Source organism: Patiria miniata, unplaced genomic scaffold (genome assembly GCF_015706575.1).
Source record: "Patiria miniata isolate m_02_andy unplaced genomic scaffold, ASM1570657v1 HiC_scaffold_20, whole genome shotgun sequence".
Taxonomy (NCBI): Eukaryota; Metazoa; Echinodermata; class Asteroidea; order Valvatida; family Asterinidae; genus Patiria; species Patiria miniata.
Window position 1 is genome coordinate 3075185 of NW_024037059.1, and position 14140 is coordinate 3089324.

The 14140-nt window shown below is 39.7% G+C and overlaps 2 protein-coding genes across 2 annotated transcripts in view; one reads left to right on the top strand and one right to left on the bottom strand.

Annotated features, from left to right (window-relative positions):
- Positions 1-14140, top strand: part of LOC119727333 (calcium uptake protein 3, mitochondrial-like) — a 35505-nt gene that overhangs the window by 9835 nt on the left and 11530 nt on the right. Inside the window, exons 6-8 of the mRNA XM_038199186.1 lie at positions 2026-2111; positions 2789-2828; positions 3396-3533. Coding sequence (XP_038055114.1) covers positions 2026-2111; positions 2789-2828; positions 3396-3533 — 264 coding nt within the window. The remainder of the gene's footprint in view (positions 1-2025; positions 2112-2788; positions 2829-3395; positions 3534-14140) is intronic.
- On the bottom strand, positions 6318-8344 carry LOC119727332 (beta-4C adrenergic receptor-like). The gene has a single exon (XM_038199185.1). The coding sequence runs from the start codon at positions 7426-7428 to the stop codon at positions 6430-6432; it is 999 nt and encodes a 332-aa protein (XP_038055113.1). The 5' UTR covers positions 7429-8344; the 3' UTR covers positions 6318-6429.

Genomic DNA, 14140 nt, shown 5'->3' on the forward strand with positions numbered 1-14140 from the left:
TATTTATTGGATTGGAGCTAGTTATTTATTTATTGACCTGAACAAAAACCCAACACATCTGACTCGGGTTTTACTGACTCGGGTTTTACTGGAGCTTTTTGAAATCCATGACACAATTTCCATAATTCCTTTCTGATTTCTAAAAGATCTGCAGAATATGAATTTGATAAAGAATTGATTCAAGAAATGATCAAATGTAAGCACAATTAGTACAATTTTTGTTTTTTTTCCCCTTGAAACGAAAATGCAGCAGGTTTTTTTGGGAGGTTAAATCTAATTTCCTTCAGCTGGCTAATAATTATGTACTATTACATTGATTGTAGAAGGTAATCTGATGTTCATAACAAACTGCATTCCGTACTCATTCAAAATGCTCCAGTTTCTCTTTGTGCGTATATTATATGCGTAGCAGAATACTCTACTGAACACCTACAAGTGTTAAAGCAAACAATCTTGTCAGGATTATTTTTGTTTAAAATGGTTTCATACTCAAAGAGTGTGCAAGTTTTGTCATAAAAAGAAGGGAAAAACAACCTGTTTCAGTCATTTTTTTTTACATTACTTGACAAATTTATATACCCGATTACAAGAATACATACCCTCCAAATTTGAATTCAGCTACAAACTAGAAAACTAGAAAGCACTCAGAGAGTGCAAACCTCTGCCAAGGCTCAACAATTCCCCGCCGTATCGTCGGTACACCCAAAAGAAACATTCGCATAAATGGTGAAGAATCCTTTAAAACAATCCTGGATCCAGACCCAGATCCGGATCACTTCCAAAATCTAATCGATTTGTACTTGTACCAAGGACCACCCTAACAATGTTCATGCAAATCAGTCCATTACTGTTTGAGTAATCTTGTTAACAGACAAACCAACCAACCAACAAACTAACCAACAAAACATAAACTCCTTGGCGGAGGATTAATAATTAAAGGTTCTTGCAAGTTTTCACAAACAAAACAGAAATCTTTATATTACTCTGACATCACAATGTACAGTTGATACACTTTAAGGCTCAATCGTTGAGATAAGGACATCTTTTCTTTCAAATTTTCAGCATTTTTTTTTATTATTGTGCTGCAAAAACCCTTTCTTAGAGTGGCTAAATGTGCATGTCCATTTTCTTATTCAATTGGTTCAATTGTTACTTTTTCTATTTGCATGCATTTAATTGTTATTTTCAAAGTTATTTTTCATTTAGATAAATCACTGTAGAAGAACACAGTCACAATGCTTCACCTTAGAACACATTTATTCAGTAAAAATAAACAGTAAATGGTGATTCAGTCAACTGTTTTCATTTTGTATATTTTCCTTTCGTGGAAAATGGTTTCTGTTTCCCCAAGTTGTTTGAAGTGGATCGTACCTGATTGAGCCGTCAGAAAGATTAATGATTTTGATTGTTCGTGTCCTCACTCGGAAATTAATCAAATTCCACAAGCAGTGCTTCAATAAATGAAGTTTTAATTTCCTGTCATTGATAGGGTATGTTTGGTTTCTATTCTCCGAAAAGAAAACATTGATATTAAATGTTTAGGCTATCCGATGATTCAACAAGTAGTTCATAAATCATTGTCTTCAAGTAAACTTGAATCCTCGATCCTGATTGGTGTATCCATGGCAACAAGCCGTGCTACATATAACCATGTAGCACGGCCACGGTTCGTACCGCACTCCGCGTATTACGCTTTTCTAAGATGCGATGTGTGCGTGTTCCATCTTAACTGTGCGTCAAGTTTGCTTGAAGATAAATTCGTTATCGCGCTCGTGGAACACGGAAAATGTAGTGCGTCTGTGTCCCACATACAAACACACTACATTATTCCGTGTTCCACTCACGCTTGCGGGATAACTTATATTACCCCCATTTCAGTTTAGCTAAAGCATGGTCCTCATAGCTTAAGATACCTTTTAATGTCTGATGTCAATTTTCTAGAACTATTGCAATTTGTTATTGATAAGTACATTAGTTCTTTGGTATGCTGACATACTTTCCATCACATGAACTTACTATGTCTAGGATCTCCAGGTTCAGGAGACAACATTGCTGCGATATTTCTTTGGTGCCAAGGGTACGGACACACTGAATTACGCAACATTCTGCACGTAAGTAACTCCTGGCCCACTACGACCATCTTCAACTAGGATAACCAGTGCAGTGGCTCATATATCTTGCATCGAAGAAGAAAAAATGGGATAACTTTAGCTGCAAACTAAATTTTTAAAATTGTGTTTCCGTGAACAAATATGAATTGTACCATTTCAGCTATTTTCTTTTGATATAAAGGGTATTTTTTTTGTTATTGCTTGAAGCTAGTCATTGGCAGATTTTAAAGGAATATCCGTCCCTGAAAAAAAAATAACGATGCTTTTGGTTTGTTTACTTATTATTAAGATATTAGGAGTAGAACACCTCAACTTGTTGTGTTGTGTCATTGACCATTGGGTGGCTACTTACATTAGATTTACATAAACGAGTTGTATTAAAGAATGTGTTATCTAGACGTCACTTCTTTGGTTGTGTACAAAGTCTACGGAGAGTCGAGTGCATTTTTAAAGTATTTTCTAACAAAATTGGAAATGTTTCTCAGTCCCAGATTCATGTCTTTTCAATTTTTTTTTCAATGAATGACCTTCAATGAGATAAGATATGATGAAGAAAATGGCGTGAGGATGCAACATTCTTTCTGGATTTTTTTAGACAGAATATTGAATGGTTCTGTCCTCCGTGGTTGTACCCTTGGCTCAATTGATAAACCCTGTTTGTTTCTTGATCTGAACAGGTTCATGGACAACTTACAGGCAGAGGTTCTGGAACTTGAGATATCCTTTTCTATATCAGTGTGGTAGAAAAACATTTTTGCTATCAAATTTAGAGCCAATTGTATACCAAATTTATCTATGAACTGATGGATATTGCATTTTTAGTTTGGACAAAAAAGTGACAGTTCACCTCAGAACGGACATACAGCATTTTCAAAATGACTGGCTTTTGCTTCGTCTTCAGCTTGTGGAGATTTTAGGCCCCCGACTTCTGGAACTCCAGCTACATTTTGGTGCCTGTTACGCTTCAGAAACTTTTAATCACTTGATATGAAGCCAAAAGTTGGAACGTTTTGTTTATTTACCTCTCAGTGATTCAGAAGTCGGAGGCAAACCCGAAGACGAAGCGAAGGTTTCGAAAAACTCAGCAGTCAAAGAAATACTAACTTTAAAGGAAACTGTTAACCTGATTAATTGTAAATCAGCAGTTCTAAAACAACTTAGTCTCTGCTATATAATGACATTAAGAAGCAATATAAGATGTTTATTATTCGTCTGTTGTATAATTTTTATTTAACTTTGTGTAAATGCAAATAGAATAAGAATTGTCCTTGACTTGATTATCACTTCTATGAGTTCTCGAAGGGAATGCCCACCATCTCGGAGTCGGAGTTCGCCCACATCCTGCTGCGGTACACCAACATGGATGAAGACAAGATGAAGGAGTTTATACACACTGTGAGGAAGAGGATGCCCGAGGAAAAGGCAAGACAATACTCCCTTCTCAAGAGGGTGAAATAAGACACAAAACTGCTCAGGGAAATTTCTTTTTAATAATAATCCTTTTTTTTGATCTGTCAATCGCATTAAGAAACCACATAGAATTTTTTTTGTTCGGAAAAATTGGCAAAATTGTCAGTGTATGTCTGATGTCTGATAGATTTCACCCTCTTTCTTTTATCCGGAAATTCTTTTAACCAGTTCACGCTGGGATTATTTTGACAAGAACGGATTGAGGCGGAGAATTACTTTTCACTCGACCTCAATGCCAGGCGGGTTGAAGCCATCACCCTCGGGCAGCACACTCACATTTCAGGCCTCGCTCGCTGCGAGCGGGTCGCTGACAGATATCCCTGTGTGTTTATCCGTCATCCCTTCCGCAAAATACCGCAAAACCTTCAAGGGTATACATGTCATCCGGCGCGAACTGGTTCATGAATAATTAACTGAGTTATAAATTGGTCAATCACAGGTCAATCAACAATTGGCCATGAGTAGCAAGGGATGTACAGTGACACAAAAGTGCCATTTGTCACAGGTCGTCTGAACACCTTGTGAATGAATTGACTTGAGACCTGAGGACCTATGATTGCCATGTTGTCAACTTGTGATTACCAGATTTCAATTTTCTCAATTTGTTACGATTTTCACGAAAGGACACACATGCACTATGTGCTTCAGTTCGTGAAAACCGCGTAATCCAACAATTTCATGAGTTTCATGAACTAACACGCGGGTGTGTGCGCGCACTTCGTACTCTGATGTTTTCACGAACTGAAACGCAATCATGTGGCGGAAAACCAATTCGGAGAAAAAAACAACACAAATTTACTCCATCCATATACCTAAGGGGTTACAGAAACATTTAATTAAAAACCTTTCAACCGGTGAAATTAAGACAAGATTCAGTTCATGAAAACGAAAATGTAGGGAGTGTACGTGCGCATGTAGTGCTTGGGTGTCGGTGCGTAAAAACCATAATTACACGGTTCTGTAAAGTATGTGCGCGTGCCGGGCACTCGCGCATCACCGAGTGTCAGTTCGTGGTATCGGTGACAAATTCATGTTCATCATTAACATCATTTTAATAATAACATCTCTTCAAAGAATACTCATCTTTAAAAAAAAAATTAAGCGATCTTGTGTTTTTTGTGGGATATACATGTATGTATGGCTCATTAGTGGATTGATTTCAAATTTACAAACTCATCATATATAAAGTAAACAAGTGTAGTATGTACATGCGCAAGAATTACGAGTACAGCTCAAATTGGTTGTGGCATTGTAGCTTGTTTATAATAATCATTCATGAAGATCAATCATTTCTATTACTTGTCATTGCCAAAGGTTCAGCCTCATTGCTCATAGTTTTACCCATCAAGCCAACCAGTACACGTGGCAATTCTTTTCCCTGCGATACTTGTCTACCATATAACAGTACCGAAAAAGCTGTAAATGAGAGATTTACATGATTAGGCACCCACAAAATCTGAGGCTTAAGTTCTGACGGATATCATAAATTTACCTAATGATTTTTGTCTCAATACACGATCAGGTTGATAATCATTGTAGTGGGACTAATCAAGTGGGCTGGCGCCAGCTCATAATATTTGAGTGTCCCACATAACAGTGCTGCAGTAAATTCAGTGGGCAGTTTCCTTGAAATCGTCGCTGAAACTTGATACAAACAGTTTGATGGATACACGGTCTTGTTTATCCATTCAAAATGCTTCATGCAGACAAGACTTGGAAAATAAAAACTCATTAGTGTTGCTGATGGGGATCATTTGGCCAGTCCAGTTCAGGCTGGCTATGGTCAGTCCACACTGGAGGCAGTGATTGAAAAAAGAAAATCTGTGGAGTATTTTTATTTCTCCAGGGCCACAATTTGCCTAGTTTGAAGCATTATTAAAGAGTACGGCAGATATAGGATTGTGCCTTTGATGATACAAGCATGGCATTTGGCACACAGTCAGAGTATGTCATGAGAAAGATATTTGGCTATAGGGCCGTCGCAGATTTATCATTAAAACAAATATAGGTAACATAACAAGCAATGGCAGCCATGTCGATATTTTTGAAAATTACTTGTTATTCTACCTATATTTTTTTCAAAGGACAAATCTTTATGGATACGTACTGTGTGGCCAAATGCCATGCTTGTATTATAAAAGGCACAATTCCCCCAAATGTTTCCCCTATCTGCCCCACTGTAATTAAGACTGTTTGTCTCAAAAGTAACAGGAAATGCATTTTGGGGTGGCCTAGTTGAACTCTGACTTTGGTTGAGACAGATAGTTTGAGTTGGCAAGTATGTGAATTACATGTGTCAGGCACAAGTCTGTTTGGTCTCTACAGTTATAAAAGTACTTTTTTTTCCTTAGATATACTTGCTTCATTATATCCATTATGATTTGTGTCCTGCCATCAAGACATAACCGTAAACATATGACACACGACGTATATACAAATTGAGGATTCAGTGCTTCTGGAATGTTATAGGATAAGTCCAAGAAAAGTTCCCTTTTTTTGTCCCATACTTAACGCCATGTTTTCTTTAATTACATAATCATCGCAAAGACTAATAACGTAACAAGTCTCGTGGTGAGGTATAAAAACATGCGGCATTGCGTTGCGAATGGGATTTCGGTTCCGACCGCTAGATGATGATAATGATCCTTGATTTGTTCCGTACATATCAGCATTAGGGAGTTACCTTACTCTGTAAGGTTCCCGAGAGGCTCATTTTATTTAACAGTAACTTTTTTGGGATAGCATCATTTACAGTACTGAAGTAAAGTTCTTCATATTTCATTTGTTTTCTTCACACGTTAGCGTTACAGAACCATCTCACTGCAGAAGACGCCCAGGTTCATTTAAGTTACTTTTTGCAGCATCCTTTGCAGTACTGCAGTACTTGCAAGTAGAGTTCCCAGGCCGCTTCCTGGAAGGCTTGATTGCGTATGTAATACACGATCACGTTTAGCCAGCTGACCGACGCCAGTGGTATCTGCGTGGCGATGATGAACGGCACTGACGGTTTCTCCACATTGGAAAAGCCCAAGATGACCGACGGTAACCACCCGATGACGAGGGTCGTCGTTATGATGAAGACAGTCGTGAAGGACTTTCTGTTGGGAGAGCCTGGCGATGGTAGCTCATTTGCGCTGGCCATGCTGGTAACGCTGGGACGGTGTTTAGCCATGTGGGCCGCGTGCCGCTGCGCGATCACCAGAATCTTAACATACATGACGGCGATGACTAGGAACGCCCCCACCCCCATCACGGTCAGTGTCACCACCGCTTTGCCGTTGTTGAACTTCCCAATGGTGCAGATGAGGTAGTAGGAACTGAAACACTGCGTCCAGTGTTCCAAGATGGAGGTGAGAAGTCCGTAGAGGTTTGCTACGATCCAGACACCGCAGGCGATGATTCGGGCCCTTCTGACCGACATCCATACCTCGTACTGCATAGGATGCACAATGGCAATGTATCGGTCAATGGTGACTAGCAACACCGACACGCCGCTCATGGGTAGCGCCGTCCTAATCACCCAGGCCTGGATGTAGCAACAGACGCCTCCAAACGGCCACATCCTACCATTGAGGAACACTCCAACCGTCGGCATGTAGAAACACAGTCCCAGGATCAGATCGCCGATAGTCATGGACTTCAAGAAGACGATAGTGGCCTTACTGAAACCCTTCACTTTGTGCAGCAGGATCAGACACATGGAGTTGAGAAATAGGATGAGTAAGGTTGTCAGAGTCCATATGCAGACACTGGCAAGGTCCATCCAGAAATCATGAGTTAATACCTCTGTAGTGAAATTGCCAGGGCTGGTTGCGTTCAGCTCAGTGCCACACGTGTTGCCATCCATTGTGATATCGCTCGAAGTGTTGCAACACGGTTTAGTCCAGTGTTAGTATCCTCTTTTTTATTCGCTAGGGATGGTTTGCCAGTTTCTTTTCGTCCAGTGAATCATTCATCATGATGATCACTCCTTTTAGCATGAGTCAGCTGTTGATTTATCACACATTGATAAGATCTGCCGTAGAGAAAGGATACACCATAGTGGCCACGCAACCTGCCTGCATGTACTTGCCCACAGTCACTTGTTGCCGATGTCTGGTACAATCACTCTTCACCAATCTCACTGATTACAGCAGGTTCAGGTTGGATTATACAACGTGACGGCACAGCACAGGCGGCAAGTTCTTAATGAGAAACTTCCATATTCCTCCTACAACTATGAATACGCCAAAAAAACAATTCGCAGAAATCGGCTAGTGAATTGAGCAATTACATGTAGTACAGTGATCCACCCACAGCAAAAGTTGTTGCCGATCTCACTTGCCCTTGCATGTGGTTGGCTCAGGAAATAGTGCATAGGATGTCCAGCTATATGAGGAAGTATGCACAATACGTTGTGTGCAAGTGTGGCATTGAAATTGTTGGTGGTGTAAGAACAACCAGTAGGAAGTCACCAAAATATTTTCCAAAATGCCAGTTGCGATAGTTGTGGTGTAGCTAGAGGCTATACGCCGTGAGTTGTCCTGGTATTAAAATAGACATGACAGCAGTACTTAAAAGAAAAGCAATTAGATAAGTGACGTTCTTAAAAGGAAACATGACAGCTAGCAGCAAACATGACAGCAGCAAACATGACAGCAGTTCTTAAAAGAAAAGCGATTAGATAAGTGACGTTCTTAAAAGGAAACATGACAGCTAACAGCAAACATGACAGCAGCAAACATGACAGCAGTTCTTAAAAGCAAAACAATTAGCTAAGTGACGTTGTGACGTGGAAAGATAAAATGCAGCAATTTTACAGCGAAGAACAATAGGTATATACAAAACCAATGAACCAGGAAAGAACTGTTCAGTAAAAACAAACAAACAAACCACCAAACTACATGTACCATGTGCAGTAAAGATCTTCAGATAACTGTTTCTTTGAATGTGGGTTTTGTTGCGTCATGTTTTTTCTTTTGAAGGCCAACTTTGGTGAAACACTGTCATCTTCCATCCTTGAAAGTGCTTGAAAATATAGAAAATGCTACACAGGCATACATGTATGTCAACATGCCTGGCTACACGAGCTGATGGGATGGGAATGTCTGTTTGTTCTATTTGCTGTTTCGAGGGGCTCTCAAGGGTGGTTGGGAGGGGGAGGGGCTAGAGGGCATGTCTCTCCCCCCCCCCCCCCCCCCCCGCGCCACAACAATATCACAGTGCCCCCCCCCTTTTAGGTTCCCTCCCCAAAAAAACCTAAAGTTGGCCCTCGCCCTGGAGTGCCCCCTGGCACCATATGAGCCCCCCCCCCCCATATGAGCCTGTTGGCCCCTTGAACACTTTGGAAAATTTTGTTATGGATCGGCCCTTGGTGTGGCCCCCCCCCCCCCCCCCCATAAAATGCTGGTGCTCACCCTCGGAGCCCCAAACTGATACAAATCATGTAAACATTTGAATTCTCTGTGCCAAAATTAGGAGTTTGCTGTCCAGTGTTTCCGTTCTTTGGTCTGTGTTAGTCATGTTCGTTAATATGTTTGTCGTAAAGTAACTTTTGCCGGAAGTAGCGTTCAGAAATGCCTTCAGTCAACACTTACATTTTTCGGTGGATTCTCTTTCATCCACTCAAAACCTTTCACGGCTGATTTTCAAAACTATTTCCACTCCACTTAAAGTTTCAATGGTCCTAGCTCAAAAGTAGGCAGACTTATGGTTGAGTTATGTAGACGTATGATTGAGTTAAATACACTAAAATAGAAACAACGTTTATGCAATGAATGAGCTGGACCTCAGCCTGTTGAAAGACTCTGACTTGTTTGCGACAAAAAATTCACCATCATCTTTTCCTCCAAAAGATTTGGTTAAAGTGGTCAGAAATAGCCTCAGATCGTACCACAGAGCATCTAGAATCCAATTTTTTTTGGTATGCTGTCACTTTATCAGAAACATCTCATGCTAATCACTAATAGAGAGGACTTGTTTAATCTTAGCAGGTAGAAAAAAAATCTGCTGGTGATATCACATATAATGTTAGAGGTCTTCCACCCCTTTTAGAATTACAGATGTTTAACAGCTGTTTTTGCTTTGTGAAAGCAAATAGAAAGAAGTACATGTTTGGTTTGCGCCGCGTATGGAAATTGATTTCACTTAATCAGTTCATACCTTGGGGTATTTTTTCCTGGAAGTCATCAGCTGTATATGTGACCCTGATTGCTCTACATGTGGGCCATGTCATTGACAGGATTGCACAGGGCATCAAACTAGAGGGTTTTTGTATTGTCCAATGCGGTTGTGAAAAGGAAGGCCCTTCAGTTTCAGATTCAACTTTCCGATCGTCCTTGTCAGCCCACTCGTCAATTGTCATTGACCTCATAAAGTGACGTGCCACTTCAAATCCAGCCTCAGCCAGTGCATACACGTTGATTAATTCTGCACTGGGTCAATAGGCGTTGATTGGTTCTGCAGTAGATTTACTGGAAAGGGATAAATTGAGAATTTTAAGTGCAAACACAGAAAATAAGCAAGAAAAAAAAATTAACCCAGACGTTGGAAGTAATAAAAATCCAAGGTGATGAGAGTGATAGGTTTGGATATCATGTTCTTGATATAGGTCAGGTGTTGTTGATTGGACATGTGGTTTCCTGTTTTCCTGATTTGCTCATGGTCATGGCGTTGTCATTTTCAATGGTCACGCTGAAGTATCAATTGATCTTTTTCATGTGTGTTATCAATTGCGCTTTTCCGCAAGACGTAAACCGATACTTGAGATATGGCAGAGAACGGCAGCCAAATTGTGACTGATAATTCTCCAGTGTGGAAAAAAAATTGAAAAACTGGGATGTAGATCTCTTCAGCAGACCTATTGGGGAAACAGACAAGAGGATTTTCCCTAATAAAGTTCTAGTCCTACACAAGTTTAAAATAAATTTAAAATAAATACAAATTCAGTGTAGCAGGGATCGAAGCAGCAACTGCTGAAACACTGCAACAGTACTTCACCAACTGATGATGTATCCGGTCCGATGATGGCATCTTCCCAACAATGGCTGTTCTTGGTACTACTCAATCAGCATGGCAGCGTTGCATGCCTCATGGCCACTGCGTAAATCGTTAACCAGTCTAGTCAGCGGTCATTGACGATGACAAAATAAGAGGGCAATCACATCTTCAGAAAACTATAAAACAGATAAAACAAATTAGCACAGCCGTATAGAAATGAGGACTAGATAAGGGTCTGTTTTATTTGTCTGGCTGGCTAGTGAAAAAAAAGTTCAGGGCAAACCCTGGGTCTATGTGTGGCCTAACTAGTAAATAGCGGTACACATTTTTGTAGCACCAAGAAACCCATGACTCCTCTATCTCTGCACACTGACCGATGAGAAGGAACAAAGCGTGTCCCAGGTTTCCATGGCAACTGGCAGGAAACTGCTATCGTAATCCCGTACTGTCCAGTCTCTCTTAACACCAGATGACTGAAACGATACTAAACCGAGCAGGGCTAGGATAAACAAGGGAAGCACAAAGTCCTTGGCTACAGTGTGAGGGATGACATGAAAGGGCCCATGTAATGTAATGTTGTTAATGCAGTCCTTGAAAATGCACCTTTGTGTCCCATCCTCCATGGTCCCATTTAAGCTTATTTTCAATTTTTGTTTTGCCATTTTGAAGGATATATTGGTGCCTTTTGGTTTTTATGCTGATGAACATTTTCATATTCATGATCAAAACTTTGATGTCATTCCGGGCAGAAATCTCAATGTAACAGCTATTTCAGCACAAAATGTTGCTAGAATTTTCAATATTTTGCTGTCATATATTTTCTTTTCTTTGGTGATACGTTGTTGTATATCAGTGCATGGCAGCAAGCCAGTCGGCAACCCTTTTTCACAAATGATTTCAATGAGCAGATTGCAGGTTCATAATTTGAACAGAAAATCCCTAAACTGAGCAGTGTCTTCCTCAAATGACATCACAGCCACAGCGTCCTCTTTTCAATACAAATAACCAAAAATGGATGTGCTACATGCAAAATTTCACTAAAACAATGGTCCCGACGTTTGGGTTTCGTTTTTTTACTCACCCTGTATATGTTACAAAGTCATATATTACCACTCTTTTCATTTGATTTAATAATGGTCTACAAATTAACAGTGTGTGTGAGAGATTACCATTTTTTTAAGCTGGAAAGTTACTCTAATGTATTTTGTGTCATTTTTTTAATGGAATTTATAACGAAATGGTCCCAAATTGAGCCGTGATGTCCCTAGGGGTTGCCGCCTTGTCAGTTTCATCATGATTAATCAGATCATTAGATGCCCGCTTCATGCTGGAAAAGACTATAAGGATTATATTCCGTGATGAGCATTAACTTGTCATGAATGATCCGCAGCCTAATAACCCATGTGTCGTGACTGCGCATGTAATCCCAGTTCTTTTTATACCGGTTCATGGAGGGATTGTTTGTAATTTTTCCGTTAACAAGTGCGAGTTGTTGGATGTGGAGTTTTCAACACCCAAGAGGCGCGTATACACGGCTCCAGAGGTGCTGCTGAAGGTGCCATTTCAATATCATGTGCCTAGAGGTTGTTACAATTGCCATGTCTCTCATCACCAAGTATGCTTGAATTAATTAACTCTCGTCTCTGTCTCACATGCGTCAGGAGAAACACAATCTGGATTTGTAATATGGCAGTTTCCACACGTACCGACTGATTATTATAATCTGCCTCGTAGCTATTGAGCGAGTTTGACATTGTGAAACGAAATTAAGGTTTCAAAAGATATATTAGTAATTCTATAAAGTTAGGGTCCAAATCGTGACACATGTTCACGTCCCCTGTTTACTTTGTAATTTGCCATTCAAGTATCATTATGAATGACTTCAAACGATTTGTTTATTTGTTGGGTATGTAGTTTGCTATTCATGATCACTCTTGGAGGACAACTGCATTTAAGGGTGTCAATCGCTTCTCAAAAGGTTTTTTTTTTTGGGGGGGGGGGAGAACATACCTTGATCAGCACTAATGTGAGCGCGAAGCCCTAATGGCGTGGGATCTGGGGCCCGTTAAGGGCCCCACAAATTTTGGATTCTAGACGCTCTGTGGTGCGATCTGAGGCAATTTCTGACCACTAAAACCAGTTGTTTTGAGCAAATGATCATCTTTTAAACATCATTTTCGAGTTGGGAGTAATTTAAACAGCTATTCGAAGCTATAGAATTATTATTAGTAGACTACAATTTATATTCGGGGACGGGTGAAAAAGTGGACCCCAAATGCACAGAGTGACCCATACGCTAATTCATCATAAGACACTGACCAAAAGCTTTCATCAGTGTTGCAATAAGTAAGTTCATTAGATCAGTGAAATTATTCTATCCTGAGTGCTCATCTCGGATGATTCACTTTGTAAAACATCTTGACTCCATTCAGCAAGATGCACCATAATATACTTGGGCATGAGATTATTGAGGACACGTTTCTTTAATGCAGCTCTTTTTTCTTAGCTAGGCAAGTTGTAGTGTAATGGGGGTGAATTGGTCCGCCGCGTCCTTTAAGTGCATTTTAAGTGAAGTATGTAGATCTCCTCTGTCATTGATAGATTTAGATGGTTGGTGAGAATGGAGAATGATGATACGCAAAACTGAACAGAAAATCTGTATTCTGATATTTTTTTCTCTTTCCTGATGTGTTTTCTCAACTCAGCTTTCCTTTTAACTTACATATGAATGGACATAAATGTTGAATTGAAATTGATGTGGAGAACCAAGAAATTTATACCCAATTGCTCTTATCACAACATTGCTCGTATCTTATTGATATCGACGGTGTTTTCACGAAGTGACAAAACCTCCATGTCCTGTAAAAAGGTCATAAGATAAGCGCATTTGAAGTTAATCCTTTTTTTTTCAAAAGACAATTTCGACCACTTTGTAGTAACATATTTGGGAATGTCATTTTTGTTGTTGTATTGTCTAGTAAGGTATACTCTGTTTGCTAATTTAAAGTTGATGTTAAAAGTCTCTCTTAATTAAACAGTAATTCATTAATTAAAACTCTTTTACACTTCTTGAAAACAGCAATAAGCAGAGGCCTTTACTTGTAGTTTGTACACAGTCTTTGTCACTTCCTGAAAACATAAAAACATTGTGAGAAATTGTTACTTTTACGCATCATATGACAGTGGAGCGCGCGCGTCTGTTCTTTTTCAACATCATTCTTGAGCAAACGTCCGCTCCCAACCTGATGCATGTAGAGCAATGCATGATCCCTTTGGCCTTGCTAACGAGGTGACTTTTTGTCGCTTCCAAAACAAAAAACAAAACACCCACGGATTTCAGACTTTTTTTTCGCTTTGAAACTTGGTCAAATTGTTCTTTGTGTCAAATGTAATTAAAAAGCCAGCTAAACTAAAAATCGAAAAATTATCGATTTTCCAGGGTTTTGTCTTTTTGTGAAAACACCGACGATATGCATTACTTCAAAAATGCATCAATTCAAAATATGAAACATGTTTAATCTGTGATTTTTATCGTTCCAACTTGTTTTTTGTTTTTTAAATGCCCCTCATCTGATGCTTTA

Coding starts and splice junctions, on each gene's coding strand:
- LOC119727332 (XM_038199185.1), bottom strand. CDS start 7,428: ATGGATGGCAACACGTGTGGCACTGAGCTGAACGCAACCAGCCCTGGC.